This window comes from Schistocerca gregaria, chromosome 5 (assembly GCF_023897955.1).
Source record: "Schistocerca gregaria isolate iqSchGreg1 chromosome 5, iqSchGreg1.2, whole genome shotgun sequence".
Taxonomy (NCBI): domain Eukaryota; kingdom Metazoa; phylum Arthropoda; class Insecta; order Orthoptera; family Acrididae; genus Schistocerca; species Schistocerca gregaria.
Genome location: NC_064924.1, coordinates 514435596 through 514462033, shown reverse-complemented (window position 1 = coordinate 514462033; position 26438 = coordinate 514435596). Strand labels below are relative to the sequence as shown.

At 41.3% G+C, this 26438-nt stretch overlaps 1 protein-coding gene across 2 annotated transcripts; it reads right to left on the bottom strand.

The window, feature by feature from the left end:
* On the bottom strand, positions 1-26438 carry LOC126272051 (uncharacterized). Of its 2 annotated transcripts, none has more exons than XM_049974567.1 (3): positions 26350-26438; positions 10756-10919; positions 1-448 (listed from the first exon to the last, which is right to left on the bottom strand). In XM_049974567.1, the coding sequence occupies exons 1-3, from the start codon at positions 26362-26364 to the stop codon at positions 229-231; spliced, it is 399 nt and encodes a 132-aa protein (XP_049830524.1). In that variant the 5' UTR covers positions 26365-26438; the 3' UTR covers positions 1-228. The 2 variants fall into 2 exon arrangements, with proteins under 2 accessions (XP_049830524.1, XP_049830523.1); XM_049974566.1 differs by having other exon boundaries at positions 10756-10922; positions 26350-26425.

Genomic DNA, 26438 nt, shown 5'->3' with positions numbered 1-26438 from the left:
TTAAATCAAAAACCAGCGAACTTTATTAGACATTTACAATATATCAGAGTTCTCCAATTTGGGAATGTTCTGTAATTATGCGACTATTGCTATTGAGAGATGCAGCTATTCAGCCGATGGTGTTACCGCCATACAGACACATTTATTTCGAGATCCACAGCGCCAGGTGTTGCAGAAGTACAGTTGAGCCACCAGTTGGAGAAGGTCCGCGATGGTGGACGCAGGGCCTCACTTCAGCCAGCTGCCGTAGTACACGGAGGCTCCGACAGGTGTTGCTGCAGCCGCCGGTGCCGCCGCCACCACGGGATACGTGTAGTAGGGGTACGTGTAGGCGTACGGGACCGTGTAGTAGGGCACCACGCTCTTCACGTCCGAGCGCCCCACCTGTGGCGACGCCGCCACCGTCACGTACGGGTAGTAGGGCCAGTAGTAGGGCACGGTCGTGTACCTGCCGACCATAAGTGGTTCAAGAGTGCTTCCAGTGGCGTCAAATAAGTCTTATGTCAGAAAATCGCATTTGTTGTGGGATGACTTCATAATTGTTACAATGTTCACTATTGCAATTTCGACCTTAGCTGTAGTTAACATCAATAATAGCAGGCATTTTCAATTAGTAATAGAACAATTTTTTTTCTCAGCCAATTTCCGTTGAAAGAAAAGCAGAATTTGTTGTAGGTCATCGTGGTATATTCCAGCTGCAGCCCCTACGGTTTCATGAAGTTCAGACAGGTGGCAGCGTTATACGTAGCCTCCAGATGGTTTCTGTAAGGGATATGGGTACAAAGCAGAGAGCTTCATTTGCTTTTGCTGGAAAATGAGAGCACTGTAGACTTTCATAGGCGCTTGGTGAGTGTCTACGGAGACCTGACAATAAACAAAAGCATGGTGAGTCGTTGGGCGAGGGGTCTGGCGTCATTGCAAGAAGGTTGCACAGACCTGTCCGATGTTCTGCGTGCTGGCCAGCTGCAGACAGCTGTGACTCCTGCATGCAGACACACCTCATGCACAAGCTCTAGCACACTCGCCTACAACTTGGAGTACTCAAAAGGTGTGTGCCCACTGGGTTCTTTCCCACATAAGAGAAGACCATAAAAGGCTATGAAGGACGATCTGTGCAGGTTTAATTGCACGCTACAAGGCTGATAGTGACAATTTTCTGTCGAACATTGTCACAGGTGATGAAACACGGGCTCATCACTTCGAACTGGAAACAAAACGGCAATCCATGCAGTGGCAGTGAACCAGCGCTCCTCTGAGAAAAGAGTTCAGTTCTTCACCCTCAGCCAGTAAAGTCATGGTCACGTTCTGGGACTCTGAAGGGTTATCCTGTTTAATGTCCTCCCTCATGCTGCAATGATCAACTCAGATGTTTATTTTACTACCCTCAGGAAACTGAAGGAACAAATACAAACTTTGCCCTCCCCATGATAACGCAAGGCGTCACACGAGTCTGCACATCTGAGAGGAGCTCACAAAACTTCATTGGACTGGTATCCCTCATCCACCCTATAGCCCAGATCTCGTACCTTCCATCTGTTTGGCCCAATGAAGGGCGCACTTTTCGGGATGCAGTATGTGGATGATGGGGAGGTTATTGATGCAGCAAGGCGTTGGCTCCGGCATCGATCAGTAGAGTGGCCCAAAACAGGCATGCACGCACTCCAAGTGGATCGTGTAAGACAGTCGAATTGAACGGACATCGTGTTGAAAAATAGGATTTTGTTGGCAAAAGCGTGCGAAATAATATGGTATAATGGAATTCTGAATGAAACCAACAAGCTTTCAGAAAAAAGGGTATGCATTAATTATTGAAAGTCTCTCGTAAAAATAAAAATTATGTGAACCTCGTGTCAGTGTTCGTCACATACACCATCGCAATCTGACAGATAGATTAAGAACTCATCAAACTAAATTCCTGGTTACTGCATGTGTACTCCTGTACACTGCACTGAAGGTAATGTAATGTGTTGGTAGTAGTCCAGTTGCATACGCTGAAGCACCAATACATCTACAGCCACAGGGGTGGCCAAAAATATGGAAACGTCAAAAGCACAACCTATCACCATGTCTAACACGGTGCTTGGAAACCGTTGGAATTCAAAACAGCTTCCAGTCCTCTCGGAATGAATAGATACAAATCGTGTATGGTTTTCAAGGGAATTTCATGCCATTTTTCCTGCACAACAGTGACAAGTTCAGGTAACATTGATGGAGGTGGACAGCGGTCATGCACCCTCCTCTCTGAAGTACATCACAAAAACTCAGTATAGTTGAGATCTGATGACTGTGTTGATTAGAGGAGATGCAACGATTGATCCTTGTGTTCGCAAAACCAGCTGTAGACGATGCGATGTGTATGAACAGGGGGCTCTACGTCTTGGAACACTGTAAGGCGTCGTGGTCTCCTGACCTTCATTGCTTACATATTCCACCCTACAATCATATTCCGCACATCAAGACGCTTCATTCGGATCCAAACTCGCTAAGATAAATTCAATGTTGTATGAATTCATGTAAACGATATGCAAATAACTAATAAATCGCAAGTGCACACCATGGTTGAAATACTCGGGGCTGACATACACACCCGCATTCAAGACACGACGGTTACAAAAACTTTTGGTTCAGGAGAGCAACCGCACGCCAGGAGGCCGGTCTCAACCTACCTACGTCGCCCGGTGACCGCCTGTGGAGCGGACAGCGTTTGCGCAAGTGAAAGGAAGAACCCCACGTTCGGCTTAAAAGTGAATTCCTCTACATTGTGTGGGAGCGCCCAACCTACGCATTCTTTACAAATATAGCATGCATATTAAGATATTTTCACAGGAGGCAGCAAACGCCAAACGCCGATGCTACAGATTTCCGGATTGGTCACCTTAAACAAAACGTCATTCTCCCGTTTTAGAAGAGCAATGCTGATTGGCAGACGATATTCCTGACGCCTTGAGCTGAAGGAGTAATGGAGGAAACTGAAAGATATACCCCTTCACGTCTGGCGTGGAGAGTGGCCGTTCCGTTGTCGCTCTTGGAGCGAGAACACGTAACGAGAGCGTGCGCGCTCGTACGTGTGCTCAAAGAACGAGGAACAAGTCTCTCCTCAGTTCTTCACTGAGAGAGCACCTCTGTCAAGAGCAAATCGGAGTGCGACTCTATATTGAGTCCTTGCGATTAAGCGTTATTCACTGTGTTGACCGCCACACTTATTGTGCGGTGTGAATGGGCAGACTTATGATTAAACGCCTGCAAGCGAATTTTTGAGTGGCATCGCGGTGGACTGGTTATCTGACCGGTGTACCACGCCAATAGTTAGACTAGGGGCAAATAGGAGTTCTTGACTTCATCAAGGCGTAGGGAGAGTTTGATTGGCGAAGGTCAATCCAGATAGAACGAGATTTATCTTATTTGTCAGCAGCGAGCGGCGCAGACAGCAGTCATCGCAGCTTACGGTATTGTGCGCTACAGCTATTGCGAGCCCCATATTTCCTCCACAACAGTTCACTACACAGCATTTCGCACGCCACGGCCTCGACTGTACCTAGCAAGATTCTAACGGATAATTATTCAAGTTGAGTAGACACGGCTCTCAGGCATTCTGCCAAGTGAATAACAATCTTAAACTTTGTATAGAAATTTCATTAGCGAATCCTATCCTTAAGAGGTAACTTCACATTCCGAAAAGAACCAGGAAATAACGTGTTCAGTTCATAACCAAAAGTACCATTGTTATTTCTCAGAATTTTTGCAAAAATAAATAATAATTTTCGTTACTTTCATGTTTTTCTTACACTAACTAGCACTACACCAGTACCCAAATATCCCACTAGTTACGTAAGAAATTTTGTGAATTTTTGAGCCGGCCGCGGTGGTCTCGCGGTTCTAGGCGCGCAGTCTGGAACCGTGCGACTGCTACGGTCGCAGGTTCGAATCCTGCCTCGGGCAGGACGACTGCAGCAGATATTTATTGCTGAAAGTTTTCCAGGCATTTCTCTGTAGAACGTTAGCAAAGTCTGTCTGACTTCTGTAGTAGTTTGGCGGTGGAAATCGCATCTTGCAGGAGCCACAGGGAAAGGGTACATCTCAGATTAATCCGTTGCGCAGAATGACAGAATAGCACCCACCCGCTCACAAGACAGCATCACTGTTGGAGAAGAAACACTGTGCCTTGGGATGGGCCCTATCAGTCAAAATGGTTGCATAATCCTTGGCAGCAATGTGTCCTAGAAGAGTATATCGTGAATCCCATGGAATTGCACAATTTGGCTGCCCAAATCAACCCTGATCGCACGTCATGTTTCACTCTTGGGACGTAAACTCGGCCAGAAGTTGGAAACAACAAAATTACATTCGTCCAACAAAATTACATTCTCCCATTGTTCTGTAGTCCAGGTTTAATGACTCCGCTACCACTTTTCACTGATGAGTGGTTTTGGAATTCCAGTGCTCAATGCTTATGGGATTCCATCCGTGCTGTTTTGATGCTGACACTGTCCGCGGGTGTGACATTCAATATTGTAGTGAGATTGCAAATATCGTCCTCTTATTTTTCGTCGCAGTCGTCCTCAATGACTATCTTTCATGGATAGTCAACACATTTTTGTCCACATTGCGACTTAGTGGTTGGTGATTTTCCGCTTTCCATGTATGCTGTATAAATCGCCGAAACGGTACTTTTTGAAAAGCCAAATTTATTCGTCTACCTTGGTTGCGGAAGCACCTACCGTAAGAGCACCAACAATTTTATCCACGTTCTAAATCAATTATAATGGACTCACAAATACACAGAACACTGTTCTGACGATTACTGACACTTCCAACTCATTGAGGACACTGCACAAATGCCGTTCATGGTCAAATACATCAGCGCAACCTGCAGGTTTGACAAGCACCTGCGTTTACGTTCAAGCAAGCATTTCAAGCGATGTTTCCAAATTTTTGTCCACCCCTGTATGTTTACATCTATACTCATCGAGCAGCCTAACAGTGTGTGGCGGCGTGTACATCTGGTGTCACTATCTTCCCCCTACATTATTCCAGTTACGAATGGCACGTGGACTATCGAGTTTCGCTAAGCCTCCATGTTGTTGTTGTTGTTGTGGTCTTCAGTCCTGAGACTGGTTGGATGCAGCTTTCATGCTACTCTATCCTGTACAAGCTTCTGCATCTCCCAGTATCTACTGCAACATACGTCCTTCTGAATCTGCTAAGTGCATTCATCTCTTGGCCTCCCTCTACGATTTTTACCCTCCACACTGCCCTCCAATACTAAATTGGTAATCCCTTGATGCCTGAGAACATGTCCTACCAACCGATCCCTTCTTCTAGGCAAATTGTGCCACAAACTCCTCTTCTCCCCAATCCTGTTCAATACCTCCTCATTAGTTATGTGATCTAGTCATCTAATCTTCAGCATTCTTCTGTAGCACCACATTTCGAAAGCTTATATTATCTTCTCGCCTAAATTATTTATCGTCCACGTTTCACATCCACACATCGCTACACTCCATACAAATACTTTCAGAAACGACTTACTGACACTTAAATCTATTCTCGATGTTCACAAACTTCTCTTCTTCAGAAACGCTTTCCTTGCCCTCCCCAAATAGCTAAACTCCTTTACTACTTTAAGTGTCTCTTTTCCTAATCTAATTCCCTCAGCATCACCCGACTTAATTCGACTACATTCCATTATCCTCGTTTTGCTTTTGTTGATGTTCGCCTTATATTCCTCTTTCAAGACACTGTCCATTCCGTTCAACTGCTCTTCCAAGTCCTTTAATGTCTCTTACAGAATTACAATGTCATCGGCGAACCTTAAAGTTTTTATTTCTTCCCCATGGATTTTAATACCTACTCCAAATATTTCTTTTGTTTCCTTTACTGATTGCTCAATATACAGATTGAATAACATCGGGGAGAGGCAACAACCCTGTCTGACTCCCTTCTTAACCCTTTCATGCCTCTCGACTGGTTTCTGTACAAATTGTAAATAGCCTTTCGCTCCCTGTATTTTACCCCTGCCACCTTCAGAATTTGAAAGAGAGTATTCCAGTCAACATTGTCGAAAGCTTTCTCTAAGTCTACAAACGCTAGACACGTAGGTTTGCCTTTCCTTAATCTATCTTCTAAGATAAGTCGTAGGGTCAATATTGCCTCAAGTGTTCCAATATTTCTACGGAATTCAAACTGATCTTCCCCGAGGTCGGGTTCTACCAGTTTTTCCATTCGTCTGTAAAGAATTCGCTTTAGTATTTTGCAGCCGTGGCTTATTAATCTGCTAGTTCGGTAACCACCATATGAGCTATAATTTCTATGATTTTCTGATAGTGGACGTTTGACGAGACGTAAGTAGGAGGAACCCGAATTCGTTGACGATGTCGATAACACACGCTTGTGCGGTAGCACTCGACACGGAAATAAGCAAGTTCGAATCCTGGTGGTGGATGAAGTTTTCACTACCAGTGTTTGGCTGGCAAGGGGAGGAGAGGTGTTGGCGTAACGTCTCTACGCCATTGTCCTGGATTAAATTCCAGAGCTCGCCGCAAAGTCCCATGAAGTGAGGATATGTGACACTGTTCATGATGATCCGTCGGTCGGGTACGGACGTTAACCTCAGCGGTCCCATTGGTGCCCTTCGAGAAGTGTACTCCATGTGCTGGCACTGGGTTTGACACTGTCTCTTCCTTCCATCCATAACAAAACAAGCCTAACATTAGGTTATGACATGTTCGATACGCCTGCCCTCATTGGCGATGATGTGGCCCAGACGAAAAGCGAAAGTCTGCATGGCCCGCTGAAGTGTCGGAACATCGATGCTGTCGATAACCTCCTGAATGGCTGCTTTCAGCACAGCAATGGTTTTGGAATTATTGCTGGCGGCCAATCGCCGCCCATGTCTGTGGCCTCTGGGTAGCCCAGAGCCAGAATGTGGTTCCCAAAGTGCTCTTCCAGGACATCATTCTCCTGCTTTGAAGCGGTCGAGTTCCGTCTTACATGAATCGCATCTTGTCGAAATCAGGGTCACTCTGGATAACGGGGATGAAATCGTCTTCCAAAACTTTCAGGTATCGTTCGACAGTCACCGTGTCATCAAGGAATATCGCAACGATTGTCCTGTGACTGGACATTGGATACCAAAAAGTCGCCTATTGAGGGTGAAGAGACTTGTTAAATGCCAAATGCGGATTCTCAGTCCCCCAAATGCGCCAGTTTTGCTTATTGATGAAAACCCATCCAAATGAAAGTGGCTTTCATCGCTAAACCAAAACATACAGCGCACGCTACTTCTCATTATGCCCACCCCCCCCCCCCCCTCCCGCCCCACCAACCATGCAGTTTGAATATCCTAACGCAGACCGTACAGAAGTGCTGTCGATTTTATTTCAGTTCAATAATTGTCACCCTGTATGGAACAAATGATAAATATCTCATGAAAATGTCTTCTCCAAATCATAGATAGTTCTTGCAAAGCAAGAGAAACTGCTTCAATACTCATTTCGCAACAGATAAATAAACTAAGTGACAACACGACATGTCAGTAGCTACATAATGCCTACTGTAGTGCTCTCCACAGTATTATTATTGTAGCTGTTATTATTATTACGGGTAGCACTGGTCAGGCACAAAGCATTGGCAGACAGTTCTTCCAATTTCCGCCAGTTCAGAAAGAAGGAGTCCAGCAACCAAGTGATTTACAAACAGTAAGTATTGTGAATACATTTTAACTTAGTTGATTTTAAATGGGGCTTCAGGAGATGGTCGAAGAAAGTGTCGCTAGCGAAATGAGTGGTGCAGGGAAAAGGTATTTTGTAACAAATGTCTACTCCCACAATTTATAGTTACCTTTGTTTTCTAGTCAGGAGCTGCAAGTAGCATTCGTAGTACATTGGAATTATTTTATCATTCATTGTAGCACACGAACACACAGACACACACACACATACACACACACACACACTAGCATGAACAGGTAGGCTCACTACCCGAACATAACACATGGAAAAGAAATGTGCAATTCAAGATTTAAAATTAGGAAAGTACATTTTTGACTATGGTCACCGTCATCATCATCATTTATTGCATTAACTGGCAACCAAGTGCTTCAGCAAATTAAACAGAAGAAATAACCACAGAGGCAAAAAGGAAGCACAGCATTACACAAGTACAATAAAAAAAGGAAAGTCAGTCAATCACAATTGAGGAGATACGTAGTGCAGACGGTAGTCCAACGTTGCCGGTCTCTGGCTTGGCTATGACAGCAGTAAAAATAAGAACAAGGAACCGAACGGACATGGAGCATGATTTATTATGCGCACTGACTGAGATGAAAAAAGCAAACAATGGAAAGTTTGTTAGAAATAAACAGTACCAACTGTCTCCAAAGCTAAGTAGAATTTATTTTTCTTCATCCTAGAAACAAAAGTATTCAAGGAAATTCTTTCTGAATACAAAGTTTAGTGATGCGCTAATTTTTGTGATAGTGAGGGAGGAGAGATGGGGTACTCAGGGGAAACTGTCAAAGAAAAGTTTGGAGCCCATGCCGTACAGGTTGCAGGAGGTACAGCTCGTCCAGAGGTATTTGTTGTGCAGATTTGTGCATGTTACTGTTGTTGTGGTCTTCAGTCCAGAGACTGGTTTGATGCAGCTCTCCATGCTACTCTATCCTGTGCAAGCAGCTTCATCTCCCAGCCTACATCCTTCTGAATCTGCTCAGTGTATTCATCTCTTGGTCTCCCTCTCCGATTTTTACCCTCCACGCTGCCCTCCAGCACTAAACTGTTGATCCCTTGATGCCTAAGAACATGTCCTACCAACCGATCCCTTCTTCTAGTCAAGTTGTTCCACAAACTCCTCTTCTCCCCAATTCTATTCAATACCTCCTCATTAGTTATGTGATCTACCCACCTAATCTTCAGCATTCTTCTGTAGCACCACATTTCGAAAGCTTCTATTCTCTTCTTGTCATAACTATTTATTATCCATGTTTCACTTCCATACATGACTACACATCATACAAACACTTTCAGAAACGACTTCCTGACATTTAAATCTATACTCGATGTTAAAAATTTCTCTTCTTCAGAAACGCTCTCCTTGCCATTGCCAGTCTACATTTTATATCCTCTCTACTTCGACCATCATCAGTTATTTTGCTCCCCAAATAGCAAAACTCCTTTACTACTTTAAGCATCTCTTTTCCTAATCTAATTACCTCTGCATCGCCCGAGTCAACTGGACTACATTCAATTATCCTCGTTTTGCTTTTGTTGATGTTCATCTTATATCCTCCTTTCAAGACACTGTCCATTCCGATCAACTGTTCTTCCAAGTCCGTTGCCGTCTCTGACAGAATTACAATGTCATCGGCGAACCTCAAAGTTTTTATTTCTTCTCCATGGATTTTAATACCTCCTCCGAATTTTTCTTTTGTTTACTTTAGTGCTCGCTCAATACACAGATTGAATAACATTGGGGAGACGCTACAACCTTGCCTCACTCCCTTCTCAACCACCGCTTCGTTTTCATGCCTCTTGACTGTTATAACTGCCAACTGGTTTCTGTAAAAATTGTAAATGGCCTTTCAAAAAAGAAATGGCAAATGGCTCTGAGCACTATGCGACTTAACCTCTGAGGTCATCAGTCGCCTAGAACTTAGAACTAATTAAACCTAACTAACCTAAGGACATCACACACATCCATGCCCGAGGCACTATTCGAACCTGCGACCGTAGCGGTCGCTCTGTTCCAGATTGTAGCGCCAAGAACCGCACGGCCACTTCGGCCGGCAAATAGCCTTTCACTCAATGTATTTTACCCCTGCCACCTTCAGAATTTGAAAGAGAGTATTCCAGTCAACATCGTCAAAAGCTTTCTCTAAGTCTGCAGATGCTAGAAATGTAGCTTTGCCTTTTCTTAACCTAGCTTCTAGATAACCCGTAAGGTCAGTATTGCCTCATGTGTTCCAACATTTCTACGGAATCCAAACTGATCTTCCACGAGGTTGGCTTCTACCAGTTTTTCCATTCGTATGTACAGAATTGGCGTAAGTATTCTGCAGCTGTGGCTTATTAAACTTTTAGTTCGGTAATTTCGCATCTGTAAACATTTGCTTTCTTTGGGATTGGAATTATTATATTCTTCTTGAATGAGGGTATTTCGCCTGCCCCATACATCTTTCTCGCCAGATGGTAGAGCTTTGTCAGGACTGGCTCTCCCAAGGCTGTCAGTAGTTCTAAAGGAATGTTGTCTACTCCCGGGGCCTTGTTTCGACTTAGATCTTTCAGTGCTCTGTCAAACTCTTCACACAGTATCATATCTCCTATTTTATCTTTATCTACATCCTCTTCCATTTCCATAATATTGCCCTGAAGTACATCTCCCTTGTATAGACCCTCTATATACTCCTTCCACCTTTCTGCTTTCCCTTCTTGCTTGTGCACAGAATGAATAAAATGGGTTCGAGTGCGGGAGCCGTTGACTTCTGGAGACACATTAATTAGATATTTTTTTCCCCTTATTCTACCTGGCACCAACTCACTGTTGAAAATCATAGTATACAAAAAATGTTATAGGAGAGGTGAGATTTTATGGAGAGAAAATTCGTAAGCTCCATATCGCATCCACTAACAGTTCAGCAAAATTGAGGGAACTATGTCGATTCTTGCAATGTTCTTTTTCGTCGATTTGCTGGACTCTGGCTCTGGGACCAGCGTCTTTGGTGTTGGATGGACAGCACATGCTAAGCGGACTGGTACTCACGGGTAGACGGTGGTCACTGGGACGGCGCTTCTTCCTCCGATCTCGACTGCGGCTGTCCTGCTGCCGACGTCCACCACTTTCTCCACTGGTTTGGCTGCTACCACCACTGGTTTCTCCACTGACGCTACATCCTCGGCGATGGCCACACCGACGACCAGCAACAGCTGCTGACATAAAGCAGATCTCTAGCCGCCTGATCACAGGATTCCAAATGAATGGATGAATGAATGAATGAAAACATTTGGCTCACGGCCGGCTACAGCCCGTCTGTAATTGAAACCTCTCGAGTAGCTTGAATACCAAGAGTCGAAATCATCGTGGATTCCGCAAGCTGAAATCCTGTGAAATTCAGCTCGCTCTGTTCTTCCTTGAGATCCACAGCGCGGTAGACAACGTGGCTGATGCCGTGTTCCTTGATTTATGTGCGGCATTTGACACCGTTCCGCATTGCCGTTTAATGAAAAAAAAAATATACGAGCTTACAGAGTATCGAAGTAGACATGCGATTGAATTCAATACTTTCTTGCAGACAGAACTCAACCCGTCGCTCTTAACGGAACTAAATCGACAGATGTAAAGGTAATATCCAGAGTGCCACAGGGAAGTGTGATAGTACCGTTGCTTTTTAAAATATTTATGAATGATCTAGTGGAAAGCGACGGACGCTCTTAAAGGCTATTCGCAGATGATGGAGTTGTCTATAGCGAAGTAGCAACGCCAGAAGATGGTAAGAATTTGCAGAACGACGTGCAGAGAAGTGATGAACGGTGCAGGCTATGCCAGTCGATCCTGAATGTAAATAAATTAACGTATTGCGTAGATAAAAGAAAAGAAATCCACTAACGTACAACTGCACTATTTATGACAAACAGCTAGAGACAGCATCTGCCATAAAATATCTGGGCGTAACTATCCAGAGCGACCTTAAGTGGAATGACCACATATAACAGATAGTGGGAAAAGCAGACACCAGACTCAGATTCAGCGGAAGAATCTTAAGGAAATGTAACTCGACCAAGAAAGAAGTGGCTTATAAGGCACTTGTTCGCCCGATTCTTGAATATTGTTCATCTATCTGGGATCCCTATCAGGTCGGACTGTTAGAGGTGGCAGAGAAGATCCAACGAAGAACGACGCGTTTCGTCACGGGATCGTTTAGCTGGCGAGAGAGCGTTACGGAGATGCCAAACAACCTCCAATGGCAGACGTTACAAGAGAGGCGTTGTGCACCACTGAGAGATTTACTATTGAAATTTCGGGATAGCACTTTTCAGGAGGTGTTGGACAACAAATTTCTCTCTCCCCCCCCCCCCACATACATCTTGCATATTGACCACGAGGAGAAAATTCTAGAAATTAGAGCCAATGCAGAGGCTTACCGACGACCAATCTTCCCACTCGCTATTCGCGAGTGAAACAGGGTTGAAGGAATCAGATACTTGTACCGAAAGTATCCTCCGCCACACACCAGTATGATGTAGACGTAGATGAAAGTAGGTCTCGTGCAGGTGATGGTAATGAGGGTGTGTATAATGTACGCGATGATGATGATGATGTGAGATGGTAGAAAATGAAACCCGTTGGTGGCTCAACACCTACTTCTCTCGAATAACACTTACGGTACTGTCGAGCTTAAAGTCCCTATCATCATTATCAAGAGTGCCCATAGTCTCTCACCTCATAAGATACTGTAAAGAGATTTAGAATTCAACTCAGGATGTTGGTGTAGATACTGGCTATTAGAAACTGTACGTACCACATCTTCTTCCTTGCTGACCAAATACTGTCTACGAAAATGTTTCCATCAACAGGACATGACCCGGCCACCATGTACCATTGCTCAGAGTAACGTATCGAGGAATCATTTCGAATACGTAAGACTGAGAAACGCCCATGTCCTCTATGGCAATGAGTCATTTGTGCGTCTATGGGTGAATGTTGGCCTGAATGTCAGATGAGCCAATGACAAAAGCTATACACATGAGCCATCTATGATCTAAGTAGCGCAACCAATGTGGCTGACTCACGGTCATTGCCAGATGGTCTGCTAGTTATAAACCATATCGATTCAACAGTGTGACACCTTCAAGTCAATCTTATGTATTAATACATATAAACTTCTGTATACTAAATTTATTAACTTCATAATGAGTATGCCTGTAAAAATTGTCACCGACGAGGAAACACTCGTAAAAACGTTCACTGAGAGAGAGAACTTTGCAACAATTTAGATTGGGTTAAGTGATAAGAAGACATTGTTGGTAGGCACCTTCACGAACAATAAAGACTTTGGAAAGATGTGGTTTCACTGGGCTAAAAGAAACATTTTTGGCCCGAGTGATTATTATTTAGTATTAGGATGTTTAGAGCTGAAAAAGACACTCCGATTTGGCGTATAGAGTAAGTATGTTTTCTCAAAATGTGGCAAGTCTCTGTATTGGCTCGAATAAGTGGTAATATGTCAAAAAAGATGGAAAGATTTCTTGTATTCCAGAGAAGTTTTTCTAAGACATACTAAGATGGATGAAGGAGTCGGAGATTCCTTTGATGGCTAAATACACGCCCTCTGAGTTAGGTATTATTGTATTTTGGCTGAAGGATATGCAGTTAAACGAAAACACATCTCAAGACTTCCAATCCAAGTGTTCAGAGAAGTAATTATGATACCGCCAATGGAGGCTGGTGTTAATTTGCTACGTGTGGACCTTCGTTGTAAGTTTTAGAAGTGCCTACAGTGCAACTGTGATTAACAGTAAAACGAACTAAAAGTCTGTAATCATTCATCATAGTTCTCTCTCACAAACTGTCGTAGAGGTTTCGTAATAAATGTCCTGTCTCTGTCATACTAGACCTATAAAAATGTAAATGTGAATTACTTTATTTTTGTTGTTTTTAAAATGTAATACCAAGACATCTCCCACATCCTTGTTAAAGATATTTACAGATGAATAAAACTACAGTAGTACTATCACTGGTGTACTCATGGGTATTGGCATATTAACTACTGCTGTGTGTAAATGAGAGACTTGATTACGTTATTGTGTTGTCGCTAAGGCCAGTATTACACTATCAAATTTATTTGTCCAATATCTTTGTCAAAGAAATTTGATGGTGTAATAGGGAACTTTGTCAAATGTCGTCAAATATTTGATCAAATCTAGGGCCTGGTTGTAGATCTGATCAAAGGACTCGCTTGTCTTCTGTTCACTGCAATGTGACATGTTACCACGTCGAGCGCTAGCATTGCTGCAGCGTTCTGTCATCTGTTGTCTTTTTAATAAACATTGCCAGTAAATACAATTGGTGTGTACCGACAACTAAAAAATTAATAGAGATGTATGAAGCTGATGAGGCGCTTTACAACAAGAGGCACTCTGAATACAAAAATAGATTAAGAAGATAGGAGACCTGACCTGACCTAACCTAACCCAACTCTCTCCTGTAGCAAGGAATCTGAGTGTTACAGTGAACCTGTCTTCTGCAGATATAGCAGTTCTTAAGTGAGAATTGTGCTTTGTGATATGAGGATGCACTTCACTGAGCACATACAGAAATGTATGCTTATCCATTCTTAAGTAATTGATGTATGGCTTGACATCCTCCGCTATAAGTTCACGTAACAAGTTTTGTTGAATGCTTTTATCGTCTCGTCATTTTTTCCCCCGTTTCTGTTCCACATGTGCACACATTGCAACTGTGGTACATGCAACTGCTGCGGCTAATAATAAGTTGTTGTCAGCCATCTTTGACGAGAAACACGATGACAGTGTAATACTCCTTTTTAGAGCCACGTCAAAGATCTTTGTCAAATATATTTGACGAATATTTGATCACATCTTCGATCAAATCTTTGACAAAGAAATTTGATAGTGTAATACTAGCCAAACATCTAATCTTTTCAGTGCAGTGAACAAAATCTAACTATATCATGTCTCTGATGGTCAAATGGTTGATCTCTATGGAAAACTAATGTTGTGAGATGTGTTCATATAGAAGGATAGCTTCTTACGACTGAATGAAAGAGTGCTGCAGCGAACAAGTACTGTGTTTGTTGTGAAGTATAATTATTTGAAACATCCAGTTTTAAGTTGATTCATTTAACATTCTTAAAAGTGATACTAGTATTCAGTGTAATTACTCTATCTTTTCTAATAATTATTTTTCCAAGAATATTACTCTATTCATTAGCTACGATAGAGCTAGTGTACACATAAGACACTAAATACATACAGTACTTTTTTTACCAACTATTAATGCGTTGCCGTTGTAGTTGATTAATTTTGTTCTATATTCAAAGATACGGAAATGACCAGTCAGTAGTTTAATAAACCGATAATTGATGCATGACACTTAAACACTCTATTACTTGTTATTGTCTTATGTTATTTGTGCATTTGGCCAGGTTTACTGTAATGAATATTCATATTAATGTGGCAAAAGTTAATTGTTCGTTTTTCTGACAAAGTTGAGTGCTATTGTTGAGGATAATACCTTGATAAAAGTTTTGACTCATGGGTACTGGCACATTAACTATTTAGGTTCTGTAAGTTGTTATGAACTAATGTCAAGGCTGCACATTCAAGTATTTTTACAATTAACAAATTAAAGTAACTCATTCGTTAAATAAGTTCATAGCAACGAAACAACTAACCCTAGTCATAGTCCTTTGACTTAACGGTTTAAGTGGGTCAAATTCACTATGTAAATTTTAATAAGAATTTCAGAACAAGATTTAATTATTTCCAAATTTCCATACTATATAAAAAAGTGGAGAATGGAGGGAGAGGGGGAATCACAATATGTGTATAACAGTGACCCCAGTTAAGGAAACTGGTTATGGGATTTTGTCAGCCTATGAACAAAAGAGGAATAAGTCGTTTTGCAGCCTCTGGGTGTTGGAAGCCTTTGTACAAATGTAGGTACATTTTGGGCCTGACGATTTACAAATAACAAGTTGCAGTGAATCTCTCAGCTGGGGAGTTTACATTGACTTCAAACTTTCCGGCAAACTGTGTATCAGACTGGGTCTAGAACCCAGAATTTTGACATTTGAGGCCAATAATCTTACCAGCTGAGATTACCAAGTACAACACACGTATCGCCTTCGCTGTTTCAATTCCGCCAGTACCAAACTTAACCAGGAGTGATCCTGTATATCTTGAGGGTTGAAAGAGGGCTGGGAGAGGAGAGTGTCGGTGGTGTTTGGAATAAAGCAGGCTGTTACTGAAAGAACAGAAGCTTGTGAGGATCCTCTTCATTGCTCACTTCGCTGATAATTACTCCTCTCCTTGTCAATGAAGGATTGTTTCGTCTGTTATCTGATGTTTGGTCAGGTTAAATTCATTAAGCGTATTAGATGAAGATGCCACTGTTATTGTAACCTTTATCGAAAGGTGTAACTGAATTATGGCTACAAAATCATCCTACATAATTCAATAAAACTTCAACTTTCACGAATGCTTCAATGTCGGACTACGTTCCCTATTTACGAGCTATTCTTTCGATACGTGACTTTAAAATTCAGTACAATACCTTCCTTTCTTCCGAATACTTCCTGTGACTCAGTGTGCGGGCCCAACCACATCCATAGACTGCATTTTAACGACTGCTGCGCACTCGAAAACAAGCCACCGTAAAACTCATTGTCGAGCCTACAGGCTCCTAAAGGCGCGATGTCGCAACTCACAGAAGTTGTATTTCTTCTTTTATCGTTCGAGATTCAATGTACTAGGGTAAATGGTAAGTGGCGCTTGGATAGCTCAATTGATAATAGCATTACTTCTGAAAGGCAAGGTTTTCTGAATCCCGGTCCTATGCTGATTTAGTCTGCTGGAAGTAGACTCTATGGTTTATCAGTACTGCTGTAATTTTAAAACCTGGGATATTTCATCACTATTCAAGAAAAATCCATGAAATTGCAGTCCGGTTCTATGCATGAATTAGTATTCATAGTAACGTTATTAGAAAACTTAAATGTCATGTACCTGTTTGAAATGTGTGGATTTCAATTGATGGAAAAGTTGAACAGCATTACTGTTGTGTACATAGTTCCGGTAGTCAGCGCATACACAACTTTCCCACTGGAGCGCGCCCTGCTAAGCACAACAGCGGGGGTGCAGCGCTCGACCGTCTCCGTACTACGAGATGGAGCTGCATTAGAGACGGACCAAATTCTGCTTCCGCCGATCCGCGTATTAATATGTAACGCACCCAATTAGATTGCTGCTATCGTAGAACCTTTTCTCCTCGCGGATCGCACTCGCCCAGTAATACCTGAATGCGCGACGTATTATAACGAGTGTACATACCTCTGATTAGTCAGTCTGCATTTGTCTGCACCAGTCTGTAACAGTCTGCATTAGTCTGCACCAGTCTATAGGCAAGTTTCAGTCTGCGCCTAATAAGATTATCATATTCCTCTACATAGCCATGAAGATAAATGTATAGACACTTTGTCAAGTATCAGAGATATGTGAGAATAAGATTAACGTACCAAGACCAAAGGAACTTCAGATTGTCAATTATAAAGAGCATCAAGAATCAAGTTAAGTAAGGTTTATGATTGTTATTATATTAATAAATGTGTATGAAAATTAATCAAGTTCTGTTTAAAGTTGGTCACCGTCAATCTGCTACTCTAAGCGTGCAAGTGGCACTTCTGTCATCTGACCTAACGGCAGAAGATAAACACGCCACGATAAGACCACGAGACATATTGCTGACACTAGCCTACTTCGTTAGAGCGACAAGTCAAACAATCTGATGGTGTGTGTACCGAAGGTCTAACAGTACGCACACCAGAATTACACTCTCCGACCCTCTTTACTTAAATTATTGTTTGAAGACATAGGCAGCTACTTTGAAGTCACGGCAGTGTTCTCAAATGTCATAAGGAGCACAATAATTTTGAAAGACGTTGTCTATGTGTGGAATCTTGGTCTGAAACAAAGGTGCAATAGATTAGACATTCCGCAGAACATCTGGCTATTGCTGTTGTTTCCCAGACAGAGGTGAAAATGTCGTTCGTGTTTGATGTTATATGCAAGATGTTTCACGAGGAGTACCAAATATTTTAGGAGCTGGTAGTAGAGACTAAATCGAATAAAACGTTCCATATCACGTGTATCCAAATTTTAGTGATTACAGCGAAGTTGACCAAAGCGTGTAAAACTTCATGTGAGCGTGCTGTGCTGCATGCGTTGGGTCTGAGGTTCGGTCTGTCTACATGTCTCGGCTTTGCTCGGTCCTTCTTGGAACTACTCGGCACAGCGAGACATTTCAGCTAGCAGTGCGGTGCGATGCGACAGTGTTTCTTCTGGCATTTGGTGCGACATTTTGCGGTCGGCATGACTTTCTTCAGTTCCGTAAAATCGTCGTGTCAGTGCTGTTTATCTTTTGCTGTTTATTAGTTGTGTAAACGAAGTTTGTAAGGCTAGTGGTTGTTTGCACAAAAAGAGGCAGTTTGGCGATCTATCGCCCCGAGATTTAAAAATGAATGGGCATCACGGAAGTGAAATATGAGAATTTCCAATATCCATTATGCCGTCGCATTTTCGCTGGATACTGCAAATTTGCTATGGAACAACGTGACAGCACCATGAAGAAAGAATTTAAACATTTAACTGATGCTAAATAGCAAAAAATTAGAACAATCGACAGACGATTTGTACAGCTTTCATTGTTCTGGATATCAAGAAGCACCTTTTGATAAATTTGTTGGCATGGAACGTGATGAAATTGGTGGTATGCATAGTAAACTTTCTGAAGTCGCTCGCTTTACTACATAAGTTGCAACAGTTTTTGATGGAATTGAACGGAGATCATGCCGACGTTGTACGGGGTGTAACTAAATACCCTTTACAGACCTTGAGGACAGGTTCCTTACATAAAAACAAAAAAATTCTAGTAAATATGGGCTCCAAAACACAGACCTTACGGGCTATGAGCGCTTGTTCATCTTCGATAACGTGAAACACATCTGGCCTACTGCACGCTGCTTTCCATGTTTTGAGAGGAGGTAATATGGACGAAAACAAGAAAAAAAAGTCAAAGTGCCCTGTAAATGTGCGCTCTAAAGTGCATACTAGCTATGGGCACTTGTTCAATAGAAGAGATATGTTTCTGTTCACTGGACATTTTTCTTGTTTTGATCCATATGACCTCCTCCCAAAATACGGAAAGCAAAGAGCTCGCTGTGGAAGAGATGTTTCATTGTGTCGAAGGTGAGCAAGTGCACATAGCTCTTAAGGCATACGTTTTAGAGCCCATGTTTACTAGATTTTTTTTCATGTTTTGATGTAAGGAACGTGTACTCAAAGTATTTAAAGGAAATGGTTGAATCAAGGAGTATGTCCGAACGATTTTCCGATTTAATACCCGATATTGTTGAGATCCTGAAGGAAAAAAGAGAAAGAGAGAATGAAAGTTGTAAGATCAGTAATAGATCCCAGACCTCTCACTTTATGTGGACTTGACTGCACACACTGCTCACATCTAGACGTTGCAAAGTGAGAAAGAAGTTATTTTTGACAACTTGCTAGGGGAGGGGAGGGGGGGGGTGCATTTCAAAAAAATTATCGAATTTTGATTTTGGAAGGGACCTTCTGACAAAAGAAGTCCATTTCCCTGAGCTCATTGGCGTTTAAGGAAACTCGCATTTTGTAGAATACATTTATGCGTTGAAAGAATTACAGAGACAGTGTTTAAAATGTTTTGAGAACACCGCCAAACGTATATCTGTTTCTGACCTGTTTTCGAGACCCTTTGCCTTTCAGTTGAAAACACCCCTTTAAATGTCCAGATGAAACGGATCAATTTGGAATGAAATTCTCGTTTGAAAGGATAATTCTTTCACGAAAATATGTCCAGGAGTTCTGCGTTATTTTCCTCGGCAGGAGTCCCAGTCTACATAATGACGTTACAAACGTAATACAATGTTTGGATCAACATACGTGAAAGGCTTTTTTTCCGATCATGAAACGACTACATGGTGATCCGAGTGAGAAAAAATTTGCGAAATTGTCTGCATCTGTCCGTATGCTAACTGTTTGTAGCAAATATAAATTTTATTATGTCTTCAGTACACCAACACTAAAATAAATGCTGAATTTTTGTTTGTTTGTGGTCTTCTTTGTTATGAAAGAAGAAATAGCGTCTCATGCAACACATTCAATGTTCTTTGCGTAAGCGCATTGCCATCCAAACTTTGCGCGTTCGCAGTCTCCTCTCCACTCAAAGGTCGTGGCGTGATAGGGAGGGATGTTTGCGGCAAGCGATAGAACCCGGCGCGCGAGCGAGAGCACTACACACGTGCAGACGTTTTGGCCGTCCCTGGGTTAAGATACTCAACTGGTTACGGAGATTACTTGCTGCGTGTCGGTTCTCCAGTTCCTATGGCTTTATTTATATTGCCACTTTTCTTTTTAGGTTGTGCTTGAGCTTACGTAATTGATTTTTCCAACTATGATTGTGATTATATTTGTTGGGTTGTTCTACTGTATCATCTAAGCATGTCGTACATGGTTAAAAATGCTGAGTATGCCGATATGGTCTTTGTGTACGTGTTTTGTAATCGAAACACTATTTCTGCGTATAGAGAATATATGATTTCCTAATTAGAGTAATAGCTTCAAGGGTATTTACTCGTGTCTTCACGAAACTACTTGAGAATGGTGCGGTGCGCAAAAGTCATTTCTCATCTGGATGCCCAAATAAACATATTGTGGATGAAGTAGAAGACATTATTCAGGTAGTCCTTCAACAAACAAGCTCAGCATTTGTACACATATTCGTTTCCCACACGCAATTATTTGGTGGATATTACTTATGCATGGCTTCTATTAATTACAATGGTTTAACACTTTCAATAAGGAGAGGAACGTAGAAGATAATAAGTTTGCCTCTGACTAATTGTCAATAAGTGAGCAATCCCATTGATACTGATTACTGATTAAGCCACTTTTACTCGTGATGGTATTTGTGATGTAATATGAAAAACACTGATTTTATTGGGTCTCTTGTGTTACCCCATCGTCTTACAGGGCTCCATGGAAACGAGGTTCCAGCGTTATTTGAAGAGGTTCCTTTGGCTAAAGGGATGGAAATGTTCTTCCATCACGACGGGCTCCCTGCACATTCTAGTCGCCAGGTGACACATCATCTAAATCATACTTCCTCAAAAGATGAATCGGCGGAAATGATCAAGTTTCTTGCCCCCAATGTGGCTCATGGGGTTCATAAAAAGTTGCCAAGACCTCCTCCGAAGGGATACACGCGGTGTTATCAAGAGAATTTGGTGATGCACTGAAGTCAGAGTTGGAATTTATGAAACTTTGAACTTACTCGTTTGCCTTTAACATTTTCAAAAGCATTTCTTTGGGTTACACTTTAACTTAAGTATCTCTGTTGCCAATAGAAATTGGACCTACGTTACGTGGAAACTTTTATGCGAATTAGTCTGTACCACCGCCTCCTAAATATTTGCAATTCTTCCTGTAACACCAGGGCCAGCAACTATGATGGAGTGGTTTTACCCTTGACAACATTTTTAAAAGAATTTAATGCAAACAAAAAACAGAAAATTGTTGCAAATATATCTAACATTAAAATCTGACTTCAGAGAGCCTCATTACCTACATCTAGAACTCAACCAACATCATACATGTTTACGTGATGACAAAAGAGAGACTGTCGTGATGGACAGTTTACATTCACAACTTCCCTTCTTTCTTTGGATTAATACGATGACACTATCATTGGCTGCAAATTTTCGTTTTCAGTTAGTTCACATTGTAACCGTAACCAAGTCTTTTTTTGTCTTATACGACTCTATTCCAACAGTTATTGCTTATTTTTCAGTCTTCTGTTGTAGTTTCCAACCGAGCGAGCAAGGTGGTGGGTTTTCTATTCTTTAATTAGGCCACTGGCTGATTAACTAGAATATTTTATATCGAAAGTATTCAGTATTCTGAGTAGCAGATGTAAATTCTTTTCTAGTTTTCATCAAACATTAGATCATGTTTTATACAAAAGAGGCTAACCATATAGCCTTTACTTTATGGCAGATCCGAAATACCATACCTACTCCTGAAATATAGCAGTTTCTCCTTCACTGTAGTTACTGAAAATGGACAGCGATGGAATCGGTGGGATCACAGTAGGTAATACGTTACATTTTCGGACACCAGCGTTCGCTACAGTTCCATCAAGGAACACAGATTACCTTGATGTGAAGTTAATGGGATTTCTTAGCGTCGAAAACAGAGACTCGCTGAAACATGTAAACAGGGGTGATTATCTCAACAGTAAAATCTCTCCTTACTATCTATCGCATATTCCCGTTAAATTGAGTCGGATTTTTTGAGTTTAAGATGTCATTTATTTCTCTGTTATTCTTCTTGTACAGCATATCACATGCATTTTTTAAGTCCTTGGACAGTGATCACCAGCTGCGCAGAGGCAACAGTAAAAATGTACAAGTAGGAATATTTGGTAAGGCTATTGGCATTCCTTGCTACGATTATGACATTTTCACAAGAGAAGCTGGTACACGTAAGTAAACTTGATCAGTTGTGTCAAGATCCGAGAAGACAGTCGATAAACTTTGACGAACAGAGATTTGCATGTGTTTTTTGAGTAACATTGTCTTTTTGATATGTGTAGCAAACTCTGGTAACTTGAGTAAGCCTTGTTTTATCTGTTGTCTGAATCTCGTTTTCTACGACACAGTTATTACTGAAATGACATGCTGCTTGTTTTTGTCTTTCACGACGTCTTCCGCTGAGTACGATATCACATTTTCAAGAGTACCAGTGGCTCTGCTTTACTGTGTATTATGGTACATTAGTGAGTAAGAAGAAAAGGAAAATTACTGTCGAGTCGACGACGAGGTTGATCGAGACGAAGCATAACCTCGGTGTGAACAAGAACGGCTCAGAGAATCGGGCGTAGCGTACCCAATGAAGCCATCACAGCATTCGCTTCAATTAATGTAGGGAAATCATGAAAAACTTTAATCTACGTCGCAGAGCATTTGCTACCTCCTCCTCCCAAATTTTAATTAAACAATGCACCATCTCATAGAGTCAGAAATAAGAAATACAGGTAGATTCAGAATCCAATCATACGAGGGCAAGCTAAAACCTAATGCCCCAGAAATAATGTGAAAACTCTTCATACATTTTAAATTAAATAAACGTTATTGCCATTCTAAATCTTTATTCATCATGTCTACATACTTATTTTTCAATATAATCACCCTGGTGACGAACACATTTCTTCCAACGAGAGACCAGTTTGTTGAGACCGTCACTGTAGAAGGTTTGACTTTGTTGATGCAGCCACATCACCATCCCTGCCTGCACAGCCTTATCATTATCAAACTGAAGTCCTCGAAGGCGTTCTCTAAGTTTTAGAAACAGATAAAAATCGTATGGGACCAAGTCGACAATGTATGGCAGGGCAGTCGACAAAACATCTATATGTCGATTATTTTTTCAAAAAAAAAGAAAAATCAATAAACATCGGCGGTACTTTCTTTCCCGATGTATCGATATCGAAAAGGCAATATCGGGTGCCAAATTTTTTATTTTATATTGTATTTTTACCTAGTTTTTGGTAAATATTTGAAGTCGATTCTTTGTAATTGTAGTAGAACGTAATTTTGCTTTCACTGTGTGAAGGAGTCCTACTACTTTTTGAGCTTTCATCTTTCTCTTTGACTGTATGAAGCAATCGTAGGTGGCGCAAAGAAACAGTCCGATTGGACTGAGAGGGGAGTGGGGCGGTATGAACAAAATAAGATTTCCGAAGTGAAGAAACAGCCCACCAGTTGTGTTGAAAACAATTTTTAACGCAAGTAGTGCGCCACTTCTTCACATCGGCATTCTTCGAAAACAGTTGCCGAAAATCATGAACAAAACTCGAAACGACAAGATTGGACTTGCGGTGGTCGGAGACGTGTGAGGGAAAACGCTGACGTAATCGGAGCTCGGCGCTACTAACAGAAAGTGCAACGTTTAGCTTCACTACGGAATTTTGACGCTGTAATAGCTGCATCGCTGATGTTTGGAGAAATGAAAAAACCAGGGTTCGACATGAAGTGTTCCACACGAATACGATATGTGACGAAACCGAACGACGGACCCACAGGACACCTTTTTTTTTTTGCCAAGTTACCATTGTTAGGAAGGTGGTTATCGCCAAGCGTTAACCTGCATCGTTTTCCTTTCAATTCTTCCTCTAAGAGGGATAAGCAGGCTGCTAGCTTATTGATGTACAGAATACCTAATAATAAATCAATACTTAAAAATACGGCTTTAAAACTGGCTGTACGCTTACAACGTGCAGCCAATAGGCCAGTGCGTCGATTTTTTTTCCATCTCCCCGTCGATATGTCGATATATACGTAATTTTTCGATGTATCGGTGCCCAAAAACGATATTTCCTTAAATATCGATATATCGGATAGTGATATTTTAAAAATATCAACTGTCCTACTGTATGGAGGATGATCGATGACGGTGAACCCACGGCGCCGTATTGTTGCAGATGTCGTAGCGCTCATGTGCAGTCGTGCATTGTCATGGGCGACACTACTCGATTACAGGACGCTGTTCCTCACGCACATGTCGTTACGTTACACGCTGCCACGTTACACGCGACTGTGCGGAGTCCTGTAGCGGCAAGTCGCTGCAAGTATGCAGACACAAAGACTAACGATGTGGAATAGAAATAACTTTTTTTATTTTATTTAAAAAACTTTAAGAGGAAGGCTGATGAAATTGACCAAAAATTTGAATTTTGGATTTATTTTTTATTTGTTAGTACAAATCATGGACAATAAGTTCCCAAAGTTTCAATGCTGAAATGGCATCCGAAGTGCCTGAAAAGTACTTAAAAAAGTGTGACGCGGACTCCCTGCCACGCCAAGCACTGCAATACCAGCTTAGTGAACAGCGACTCTGTGTATTACTTTCAACCAAACGTGTGCGGGATGCATCTAGAAGGCCGTGATACATACTCTTTTGTTTTATATATCATCTTTGGCCGATCCTGTACTTCTCAAAAAGCGTGTTCATGGCAAAAGCCAAAATCCAAATGAGTCTCTAAATTCACTCATATGAAAACGATGCGCTAAAAACACATTTGCATCTGCTACAGTTGTCATAATTGCTACTTATGATGCAGTTATTATATTTAATGATGGAAATGTCGGGAGGATGAAGGTATTAGTAAGAATGGGCTTTAAGATAGGAAATTTTACTCAAGACAAACTGAGAAAAATAAATTTACAGCGCGTCTTTGCAGCTGAAAAGTCAGTTGAAGACCTGGTAAAGGAAAGAAGACAGACAACAGGAAACCAGAAGAGAAGCCTTGAAGGGAAAGACGACCCAGAGTACAAATGTGGTGCCTTCTGAAGAGGTGACATAAGGAAAAAAGTTAGAATGAACTTTAAATTGCGTTTCCTGAAATGTTTGTTTTTTAAAATTTATGTACCATTTCCTCAGATTCTATGAATTCTAGAATTATGAAATTTTGTACACATATTTCTGTAAACCTAATAAACGTTGACTCAAGAGAAAATTTTGAAATTCTGATTGCAAGCTGAGATATGGGGCAAAGTGCTTGGAATTTTACATGAATTTAAAATTTTACTTGTGGAATTATAATTTAAAAATTATGGAAATTCTACTATTTGACCTATTCAAAAAACGTCGTGAGAGAAGACTACAACATATAGTGAGATGAAACAAGAAATTTTTGTAGATATCTCTTGAATACTTTCTGAGAAAAAGGAACATACTTTATTTTTTGAAAATAAAACTTCAAATTTCATTCAAGAACAAAGTTCAATATATATAATCAAAGGATTTCATATGTAAACGTTTACTTTCATGTAAAGCGTGGTACAAAATTCCATTGCCATATCTCCGAAACTGTGGATTTGCTGCATTTTTTAAATAGTGTGTGCTTTTCATCAACCTCCCCCCTTAAGGGTTATTACATAACAAAACCAGAGTCATTACTTTTCAGCACAACCTCGTATATTTGGGCGACGCTTAGGCCTAAAAGCACTTACGGACATCTCTACACACATTTCATAATAACTTCGGGAGCAGTAGCGACGAAGACAATTTATAAAAAGAAAGGTCACTCGGTCGACAAACTCTAACGTCGGGTAATAACACTTGCGCCCACTATCAGCAGCTGTTGAAAGCCTTAATTGGTTCAGTCATTTTAAAGCGAACTGGAGGAACAGGTTTTTTTTGCGAGTAATATTGTAAGTAACTGTGACTACATGAATTATTTTCTTCGAGGACTAAATAAAACACTCATCAATGAACGAAAATGGCTGAAAGTTATTGAAAAATGTGTTCAGTAACAACTTATCTCGGGGATGTTTTCTTTTCCTTTTTTTTTACTTCATTCACCTTGCAGGTAGCTCTGTAAATAGTTCCGTCTTAACGAGTTATCACCCCTATCTAAATAGTTGCTTTTCATTTTATGATCATAATTAATAATGTAGCAAATAGACTCACTGCACATTATTGTAATCTTCTTGTTTAAAGTACGAAACTGGTGCTCGCTACTTACAAGAAACACCTTCATAGTGACCTGTGTGGCTTGCTTCTGCCCAGGGCTGAGATACTGCTGTCTCGTCAGAGAATCTCTTAGTGTGTTTA

What these genes read in the sequence shown, in the direction of transcription:
- LOC126272051 (XM_049974566.1), bottom strand. An exon ending in CCAGTGACCACCGTCTACCC is followed by an intron (nt 449 to 10,755) that starts GTGAGTACCAGT and finishes TATGGTCGGCAG; the next exon opens with GTACACGACCGTGCCCTACT.